This window comes from Pollicipes pollicipes, unplaced genomic scaffold, assembly GCF_011947565.3.
Source record: "Pollicipes pollicipes isolate AB1234 unplaced genomic scaffold, Ppol_2.1 Scaffold_4219;HRSCAF=4965_pilon_pilon_pilon, whole genome shotgun sequence".
NCBI lineage: Eukaryota > Metazoa > Arthropoda > Thecostraca > Pollicipedomorpha > Pollicipedidae > Pollicipes > Pollicipes pollicipes.
The window spans coordinates 13,864,173-13,875,040 of record NW_023596448.1 but is presented as its reverse complement, the minus strand read 5'-3'; the positions used below and the strand labels follow the sequence as shown (position 1 = coordinate 13,875,040).

General features: G+C 52.1%; 1 protein-coding gene across 2 annotated transcripts in view; it reads right to left on the bottom strand.

The window, feature by feature from the left end:
• Nucleotides 1–10,868, bottom strand: part of LOC119095857 (venom protease) — a 65,971-nt gene that overhangs the window by 10,121 nt on the left and 44,982 nt on the right. The window contains exon 2 of one of the 2 annotated variants that reach the window (XM_037218711.1): nt 3,071–3,240. The exons of the other annotated variant lie outside the window; for it this stretch is intronic. Within the exon in view, the coding sequence (XP_037074606.1) occupies nt 3,071–3,240 (170 nt within the window). The remainder of the gene's footprint in view (nt 1–3,070; nt 3,241–10,868) is intronic. 2 annotated transcript variants of the gene reach the window in all.

The window sequence follows — 10,868 nt, the reverse complement described above, 5'->3', positions numbered from 1 at the left end:
TCGCTTGTCTTGCATTTATATTTAATTTCAGGGAAGTGCTCCTCGTAAGCATTTTGAAGTAGCAGTTCTAGTCGAGCAGCAGCTTGGTCTATATCATTTATTGCTCTGCTATTGCATCTTGGCAGTCCTGGCAGCAAATTTTTCTGCCAAAACTTCTGATGGGTGAGCCCTTCAAAGGCCGTACAAAGTCACAGCCTTGAGATTATTCCACTTGTTTTGCAGCCAACCATACGATAGTTTTGTGGTCTGTCGTACCAATGGGTAATAGGTTTAGTGGTGCGCTTGGAGAATCAAAATCAGTCAGTATCTTGTCCAGTACGGCTGAACCTTTTGTGGGCTCCGTAACTATTTGCGAGAGAGCCAGCTGACGCGCTAACAATTCTGCACCAAAAATTTTGTTTGTCTCCCGCCAAGCCAGTTTTTGCTCTTGGCCTTGAGGATGGAAGACGATCAAGTATTTCCAGAAGGTGGCTAGATAGCATTTTCCGGCGACAGAATGATGCATCAGGAGGAAGGTAAACTCCAGCTACTATGATGCTGTCGGGTTGCAAAGGTCGAATGATGTTCCAGCAAACGTCCAGCTCGTCCGGGACTTTAATTTTGGCCACTGTGTATGCTAAGTCATTTGTTATGTACATGGCGACTACTCCATCCTTACTTCTGTTGACCGTCAATAAGTCTCTGTCACGTCGTAGTACTGCATATCCTGCTTGGAAAATTTGGTTACCATGGACGGTCTTGCCCAAATGGGTTTCTGTGACTATTGCTACACCTATCTTATACTTGTGCAACATCATGCCAAGCTCAACTTGCATAGTGGATGTACAAAGTCCATTCACGTTGGCCGTAAGAAAACTTAGATTTCCGGAAGGCTTCGAGTCAAGTGATTTGTTCTCATGAAATTGATCCGAAGCAGATATCAACTTATCATCTGGTCTAAAAAACCAGCGCTTGGCTGATGATATTCTGTGATATGTTTCTGGCGCCTTCAAACGTGTATAAGATACCTGTCTTGTTCAGGCCTCCAAAAACGCACATCAGTCTTGGCCGCATATCTATGAATCCTACTCCATGGGTGACACACAGCTGGTTGAGTTCACTGTTGACGGTTTTTGCTGTTTCATAAACCATAGTGCCAGTGTGCCGTCTCTCTCCAAGCGAGCAAATGAAGACTCGTTTGATATTTTTCAAGGACTTTGCATGGTTGATAGTACTGTTTATGCTCTCCAGAACATAATCTGCACTATGATTCAGCTCATCGTCGGCCCCGATGTGGACCACAACACCTGCTTCGTTTGCTTTATTTCTTGTGACCGCGCTCTTTAAACTCTCATCAAGTTCATCACTCGTCGTTGTAATAAAAGATGCGTTTTGGTCGAAAATAAACTCTTCCATGGCCTCTGCTTTGATCCTGCTTGCGTTTCTTCCTCCGATCAGAACTGCTCTACATTTTCGTATCGTCGGCTTCTCTTTCTTTCTCTCCACTCTGGTCCATGCATCACCGCTATCTGCGTTTCCTACGGCGTCTGACACCATTTCTCCTGCACTAATCCTCTTTTCGATTAGTCGACGCCCTTCGTTGTTTTCTTCTCCATAAGTACCTCGAGTGAGTTGGCTGCCTGGTTCCGCTTCTTCAGCAACTGGGATGCCGCTCCTTTCCTTCTTGCATGTTCTTGTGCCTCCCTCGTTTTTTCCACCTTCGTTTTCCCTTGATTCGAGTTCCACGGCGGAGGTCACTTCTAGTTTTCTGGCGACATGCGGTCCATTGCCGCGCCTTGGTGTACTTGCATTGCCTAAATTCATCCTTGCATATCTTGCCTGCATTTCAGCATCTAGCTTACTCCCAGCAGCTACCGTAGCGGCTCCGCATAAAACTCCCAGTTCATGAGTGGTTTTTGTTTGGGCTTCACAATTTCTGTGTTGCCATTTCAGAAAGTCAAGATCGTTGTCCATTTGTTTTACAGCAAACTGAAGGTCTTTCAGTCCTACGTCTGGGCCATCAACCATCTTTTTCTTCTTTTCTGCCTGTATGTCCTTAAACACGATGATCATTTCGGCTAATTGCGTTGTCAGACAGTCAAGCATTTCTTCTTGGCTGTTTACTTGGTTTTGCAGCAGTTTAAGTTGACGGTGCAATTCCACCGTTTCCATTTTGGTCATTCTTTGAAGGCTTGCAATTAAAACTAAATTGGCTTATCTTAAAAAACGAAGTGACAGTCCCAGTGCGGCGCGTTTTCTAAGTAAATTTTGAGTAGTCTTCTTTGGCTAAAAAAATATATGTAGGTATTTCATATATGTTCTTTAGTGGGCTAGGTCAGGCGTTCCTTGACGGCTAGGTGGGGGGGGGGGGGGGGGGGCGGATGCTTACTCTCAAGAGGTGTGGCTAAATCATGTCTGAGTTGAGGAAGATATCCGTCCAGACGCCGCCAGCAGCATGACTGAAAGGTAATGGTGCAACATACCCTGAGCTGGACATATCTCGTAAAATAGCCGACATCGGGTCAGTGTGCCACTGACATGAAGCATTCAGACGCCAACAAGAAATCGAGATATCAATTACGCGATCTAACTAATTTTGTCCGAATTAAATCTCTATGGAGAACACTTCTATTAACCTGCCCGAATGCGACCTCTGTGTAGAACACTTCTATTAACCTGTCCGAATGCGATCTCTGTGTAGAACACTCCTGTCAACCTGCCAGCCGTTTATATGAGCTTGCTCACAATAAGAGATAACGCATGGCTGATATTAATTAAACCTTACGCTTTTTTAAGGGAGAAAGTACAATGCAATCTGTCTGTTGGGGAAAATAAGCCTACAAAAGATTGGTGAACGCTGGGCTTCTTTACTCCTTCTACGAAGGGATGTGCGGCACACACATCGCCACACACATCATAGCAGATCTTTTTGTTCGGTGCATGCGATTGAGGAGGTGAGATGTGCGTCCAAAGGTCACAAGTACAGCCGAGGTGTGAACGGTTCTCGCGAGCACGGAAGTTTGCGGTGTTTACATCTTCACCATTTGGCACACAAACCAACTCATACCGTTCGGATCAAAGGCAAACCTACCACCAGTTTGGTTTTTCCAGCCGTGCCGCACAGCGCCTTGCGCAGGAGGGGGATGTTCCTGTTTCTGAGTGCCTCTTGCAGTGCTGGACACTCGTTCAAGAAGCCGCACACTCCCGGATTGTTCTCCGGATCATTGCATGTCTTGCCCCTGTCATCACCACGGAAGGCGACTGAAATGGGCGGGTTTAAGGTCAAGAACTCGTGGCTCACCTCACCTAACTAACTAACCTAACCTAACGACAACAGCAGTAGTGAGAAAGCAGTTTAAACAGGTGGCCTGCTGTGTTTGCTGGCATTTAACTCACACCCTGCCGGGGCCTCTTGACTACCTCGCCGTGCTGTTACCCAGACGGTGGGAAGGGGAAAATTGCACCACATTGTATGAACTTTCTTCTAGTGTCATCAGCTATTTGTGTATTCCGTTGATGAATGACCTAAGTTTATAAAAAGGCCCGACTACGAGTCAAGTCTTGGAAAGACAGCATTCTTCAAGAATACGACATAGCTACCCAAAAAAGTGTCATGGAAACGACATCATCGCATCCATTTATTCCCATCAAATGATGATGTGTCGAGCGTCTGCGTGGGTACAAGTTACGACTTCCTAGAGTGGGCTGAATGGGCCATCGCGCGGCGAGCATCGATAATCTGTTTCAGTCAATTACAAAACCATTACTCCCAAGACGAACCATGGTGGCCGATATATTCGACACGTGCAGTTTCGGGAATCAGCCCAAAAGGCTTAAGCAAAATTAATTCTGACATACGAGGCGTTAAATTATGGTGAGGAATAGAGAAGAGACAAGGGATAAAATTGCACTCAGTGACTCCCAAATGGCTCATCAAAACAAACCTTCACAGACTGGGTGTGTAGTTTCACAAAATGTTTTTGGGGCAGAAGGGTTGAGCATTGAAACATAATCTACAACTAACCCCGCGCGCCACGTATTTGGTTCGCCCACGTCCCAAATTTGGGGGGTTGGGAGCTCAACGGGGGGGGGGGGGGGGCGCTAGAGTATTACGCTCGGCGGCTGCGTGCTGCGCCTGTTTCTGCGCTGCGATTGCCGCAGGTCGGCGACCTGGCGCCGGTACGAGTCCAGCGGTACCCATGGAATGGCCGCTCAGCGCACAACGAACCTCATGTGCATTTGTGTTGGAGCTTGTCCAGAATGCACCACAGTATGTCACAGCGTTAGTGATATTACTCGTGGCAAAAAACCTGAGGTGTCAGTTATCAGAGTATTACGATCGGCGGCTGCGTGCTGCGCCTCTTTCTGCGACGTATCTGGGAGTATCTGAGGTGAACAGAGAACTTCGTTTCACAGCATAGGCACCCAAAAATAATACTAAGATTAGCATGACAAATGAGAGCAGTCTGTGGGACTAGACCAGGCGGTAGGAAAACCCTCTTGAAGCCTCCTGAGTTCTAGTGTTCAGGTCAGCACCAGGTCAGCGGCTGGCCAGCATGCGTGCATGCTTCGTAACTGCATACAACCCAACGGACGGCATGCGTGCTTCGTGGCTGTTGGCGCGGCGCATACGAAAAGCTGGACTCTGAAGGTAAGATGCTATAATTGCGTCAATACATTTGCTACGTGTAAGCGTTAATCGTTATATAAGCATTTTGGGATTCACTTTTCTAACAAAAGTTTATGGAACTCCATCCTCCATGAGGCAATCTGTTAAGACGCCTGCAACTTTGCTCAGTGTATGATCAGCCACGATAGCGCAGGTCATACAAAAGCCTTAGTCTTAGTCTAAAACTCCACACAGAATCGGCTTGACGGTCGGGTGACCGATACTGGTTTCCCCTTTCCCACGGAACTCTACGCAGTCATTGCGCGGGTCTGTTGGCGCTAGGCTACCATGTGTGGGTAGGCAGCATAGCAAGGGCGCAGTCAAGAGAGGCAGGCCCCTCTCCATGCCAGTATTTTTTTCGTCACAGGTGTCTCTCCGGACAGGAAGTACAAGATCGGCATGATGCCTATTCGCCGGGTTCCGCTCCTCCCTTAAGAGAATTCTAGCTGCACATATGCAGCATCGACATAATCATAGTCATGCGTCATGTGTCGCCATTTCATTTTTAAAGGTGCATGCTCGCAATATGCAAGTCACATTCTCAAATATTCTGTCGCCACAGTATTTCAAGACATATTTCTATGTCTCAAACATGGCTAGATTTCTACGGCTTTCGGTTAGTCGTGGCATCCGTGGGGTCCTTAAAAAAGCGCGGCCCGCAACGGATGACTCGAGGGCGGTCAATATCTCAGCCGACGGACGCGCTGGGCTACACCCGCGTCTTTAACGGACGTAGGATTGTGCGGCGTGACGTGTACTGATCGCATATCCAGCGCCATCTCAACCATCGTCGTCGCGGCTGCCACCATCGCTGATGTTGTCGCCACTTCCGCTGACGAGGTTCTGCGAGGCCGTCACGAGTCGTCGAAGGCAGGAGATACCGCCTGCGATGAGGCAGTCGTCATCACTGCTGTCTCACAAGTTGCTGCCACTCTGCGAAACCGGCACGAGCCGTCGAAGGCAGTAGATACCGCCGGTTGCCCCAGCACATGCACCCGCGGGCAGTCTCATCCCCTGTCTACGACCGTGACGTCTCCCCCGTCAGCCATCGGCGCCAGGCAGACCTGTCTCGGGGTCCTGCACGAGGACGCGCTGTCTGGCCCAGAGGTGCCTGAGCTAGCCAGCGCTTGCGTCGTGCCACTCGGTTCTGACTAGGCCTGAACTCTGCTGCCGTCTTATGGCGTGCAACGTCCGCTGCCATACGTCAGTGACCGCCTGGTGGGCCGCCGCCACGTCGGCGGCAGCCAGCGGCCTTGGGCGGGCGAGCGGCCATCTGCCTGTGAAGTGCTGCGCAGCTGCAAGGCGCCGTGCGCTGCGATCAGATGAGTCGATCCAGCCACCGGCCCAAGTCAGGTACGGCCAACCGGTCGGCCGCACAGGCCGCAGGCCGCCGGCGGCCAGGCACGTCGCGGCCGTGGCCGTATAACAGGTTCCTCTCTGAGTAGCTCGGAGAGTTCGGACTTCACAAAGCAGCCAGGCAGGTCCGGTGATCGAGTGGTAACCAACGATTCTCGGGGGATCTTGGTATCGAGCTCTTCTTCTTCAACAACGACCGATCCATGTGGCAGACATCCAGACCCGGGCAGCAGACAGCGGAAGGCTTTGGTACCTGCCGCACTCTCCTTTCCCAGAGCCGATGTCTGAAGACCGGACTGCTGCACTCTCCGACCCGGGCGCCGCAACCTGGCAGCCTCAGACCCGGGCGTCGCACTCCAGCAGCGACAGACCCGGGCTCCGCACTCCAGCAGCGACAGACCCGGGCGCCGCACTCCAGCAGCGACAGACCTGGGCTCCGCACTCCAGCAGCGACAGACCTGGGCTCCGCACTCCAGCAGCGACAGACCCGGGCGCCACACTCCAGCAGCCTCAGACCCGGGCTCTGCACTCCAGCAGCGACAGACCCGGGCGCCACACTCCAGCAGCGATAGACCCGGGCTCCGCACTCCAGCAGCGACAGACCCGGACGCCGCACTCCAGCAGCGACAGACCCGGGCTCCGCACTCCAGCAGCGACAGACCCGGACGCCGCACTCCAGCAGCGACAGACCCGGGCTCCGCACTCAAGCAGCGACAGACCCTGGCGCCACACTCCAGCAGCGACAGACCCGGGCGCCGCACTCCAGCAGCGATAGACCCGGGCTCCGCACTCCAGCAGCGACAGACCCGGGCGCCGTATTCCAACAGCGACAGACCCGGGCGCTGCACTCAGCAGCGACAGACCAGGACCCCGTACTCCAGCAGCGACAGACCCGGACGCCACACTCCAGCAGCGACAGACCCGGGCGCCGCACTCCAGCAGCGATAGACCCGGGCTCCGCACTCCAGCAGCGACAGACCCGGGCGCCGTATTCCAACAGCGACAGACCCGGGCGCTGCACTCAGCAGCGACAGACCAGGACCCCGTACTCCAGCAGCGACAGACCCGGACGCCACACTCCAGCAGCGACAGACCCGGGCGCCGCACTCCAGCAGCGACAGACCCGGGCGCCGCACTCCAGCAGCGACAGACCCGAACGCCGTACTCCAGCAGCGACAGACCTGAGCCCGCACTCCAGCAGCGACAGACCCGGACGCCGCACTCCAGCAGCGACAGACCTGAGCCCGCACCCCAGCAGCGACAGACCCGGGCGCCGCACTCCAGCAGCGACAGACCCGGACGCCGCACTCCAGCAGCGACAGACCCGGACGCCGCACTCCAGCAGCGACAGACCTGAGCCCGCACCTTCAGAAGCTGCGAACCGGGGCGCCACGCTCTCATAGATGATCGCCACGCTCCCCAGATCTGATCTGCCGCTGGAAAAACAAGGTCTGAATGTCTTTCATCACTGGCGACCATAACTTGTCAGAGTCCGCATGGGAAGGTCCATTTAAAAGCGCGACCATCACGTCCCAGACAGATCTCACCATGCAACCCTTTACTTGACAATTGTTGGAAATTAAAATGGTCACTAGGTTTATTGACGTTTGTGTGACTTCCAGCAAATAGGTTCCAGTAGCGTCCCCGCGGAGTCGCTACTAGCAAAAGGGTTCCCTATGGCCCGAAACACTGGTGGCCTCACCCTCCGCCCCCATCCTCATCCCCACGGTGCAGATATCGCAAACCGGGACACTTCACCGATCCCGGCGCGTGCACAGGAATATGTGCGTGCGTGCGTCCTTGTTCGAGTCTTCCGAGCTGTGAATAATCTCTTACAGAAGCTCTCCAGCCGAGGGAGCCAGGAAACCCTGAATATTCGCCCTTAAACTGCGAGTAAGGAAAAACAATGCAACATAGACAGCGTTACATGCACCTGATGCGGCGAAATGGAGCCGAGGTAGGCCCTCAATTGCAAAAGATTACAATGCGACAAGACAACACTAACAGTATGTAGTAAAAAAGAACTAGAAACAGCATTCGTATGTGCGTGTGCGTGTGCGTGTGCGTGTGCGTGTGCGTGTGCGTGTGCGTGTGCGTGTGCGTGTGCGTGTGCGTGTGCGTGTGCGTGTGCGTGTGCGTGTGCGTGTGCGTGTGCGTGTGCGTGTGCGTGTGCGTGTGGGTGTGGGTGTGGGTGTGGGTGTGGGTGTGGGTGTGGGTGTGGGTGTGCGTGTGCGTGTGCGTGTGCGTGTGCGTGTGCGTGTGCGTGTGCGTGTGCGTGTGCGTGTGCGTGTGCGTGTGCGTGTGCGTGTGCGTGTGTGTGTGTGTGTGTGTGTGTGTGTGTGTGTGTGTGTGTGTGTGTGTGTGTGTGTGTGTGTGTGTGTGTGTGTGTGTGTGTGTGTGTGTGTGTGTGTGTGTGTGTGTGTGTGTGTGTGTGTGTGTGTGTGTGTGTGTGTGTGTGTGTGTGTGTGTGTGTGTGTGTGTGTGTGTGTGTGTGTGTGTGTGTGTGTGTGTGTGTGTGTGTGTGTGTGTGTGTCCGAGCTGTCTGCTGGTCCGTCTACTATGGGCATGTTGAAGTGGATTGACCAGCAGTCCAACAACTCAGGCGGCCTAGACGTAAGAACATGGATTAACGCTGTTTCCACAACAGACCTTTTGTTTCAGAATGCTTAATGGTATGCGACCGACCGCACTCGCCAACAGTATACTGATGTCGATACTTACACCAAGATCATACTTTACCCATGCTTAGATCATGGTACATATCCCATCACAGAGTGTAATCCCATGACACCATATTCTAGAAAGTGTGAGCTATTATGTTTCTGCTTTACATGCGATGAACAATCCCTGTTTTAAGCGGATTCTGAAAGCATCCAATCACCAGCCCTTGAAACATTTGCCTTTAAATTTCGCTCGTGTACCACGAAAGACTCAGCGGAGTGCTCCATAATGCTGTCAAGTAAACGGAATTGCCCTGATTTGTAGCAAGCTTACACATCAAGTCAGAAGATTGAACAACACGGTGACTTTTTCACGACTTTCTCTCGGTGGCGTTTTCACTCCTCATGGTTTCAAAAATTACCTCTTTTTACTATACCTTACCGAGCTATGAGGTTGTACGTTTATCCATGATACAGTTGTGTAAAATTGCCAATAAGTAAGCTTTAGGACACGATTCGTTCGTTTCAAATCTTTAAAATGCTACGAGTTGAAGTTGGGGATTCCAGCTAAAAGCGGGCTTTTGTGACAGACGCGTTACGCTCTTCGACGCAATGTCCCAGCATTTGCCTTGTTTAGGCGTTCAGCTTCCGTGATTTGTTTTAAGCCGACGAATTGAATAAACGCATTGAAAAATATATTTTCGAGAATGCGATAATGATCAGTGGCGTACAAGAGCCCATAAAACGTGGGTACTAAGCACTAATTAATTCACTGTGATGAAAAGGAAGACGTGCGATGCGTCGTTCCGCTTTGCAGCACCGTCGGTTCCCGGCCTTCCAAACCGGTCACCGAAAGCCACTGGTTCTACGAGAGGCCTCAAGGTTTACGAACCGTTAGCCTCCAAGTTTGGAGACCAGCTTTCGACCTGCGGATGACGTAGTGGATGCGGCGCCTCACGAGGGTAGAGGTATACGTCTCTCGCCCTCCCTAGACCGTGGCGTGGTCCCAAAGCAGGCGCAAGGATGAGCATTAGTGACGCGTAGTACTTCCGATCAGTTTCTCTATGTAAGAATTTTAGGCGACCGGGGAGGGACCCAGTTCCAGCTGACACCGGCATACTTTTGTCTGGAATCTTGTTACTCATGCAACTGCGCATGATACAGTTGCAATAGTTCCAGTTGAGAGCAACTCGGAAATGCAACAATAACAGTTTATCGTTCTCAAGGGGCGTGTTCATTATTGATATGAGGATTCGGCCTGTGGTAGCCATTTTGAGCATTACTCAATGTGAGTCGCAGTCACGCTCTTTTAAGACTTCAAAGCCGCTTGCATCTGAGCTTGACGCACGCAAAGTTGTGTAGACTAATTGGTGCAGCCAAGTCGAAAGTCGTCCAGACATGCATGATACCATGGACACGCCACGCGAATACCGCCACCTCAATGGCCATGCATATTTTTCATTGGCATATTCGTGTCTGGTACATATTAGTAAGACTCGCGGTACCAACGGACAACACATTCAACCAGTTTAATGCGTTGAGTGCTAGTTTCAAACACCCGTCATGTTTTGTGCTACGCGTAGAGGACTTTAAGCAGTAGCACTAGTAATGAAGAACATGAGGCTTTGAATCAAATAATTTCAGAATCCAATGCAAGCAACGCAATGCAGCATCTGGCATGCAACGCATCAACTTACTTTGTCCCGACGGTACCAAAGTCAGCCCAAAGACAGAAATATAATAACACGCCAGCGCACTATCGCCGCCTACGGGTCACATTGTACCGGACTTATCAGCAGCAAGTCGCCGGCAGCGCTTTTTCCAGAGAATGCGGCCATCCGTCCAGAGGCCGAGTCGGCGGATGCCGGGGAGGGGTGGCCGGCAGGCGGATGATGCAATCACCTGTTGGAGATTCCCGGATCAGGCGGGGGGGGGGGGGGGGGGGGGCTTCTCCAAGGGCTCTGAGGCACCGGTGGCACGGTATCTCGCGGAAGGTTTGCGTCACACCTTGCCGGCGCTTTGGCTTTGTGTCTCACGTGGCGCCTCGCGCATGCAGCAGAACCAGAACCTTTATAGCTGCAGCTCTCTGACGCGTCGGTGGTCTGGACCTCCCGAGCATCTTTACTCAGTGACCGAATCGCACAGCATTCATTGCTGACCAGAAACCAGGTGTTAGAGATGAACTACGACCTTTGAAGAGGTTC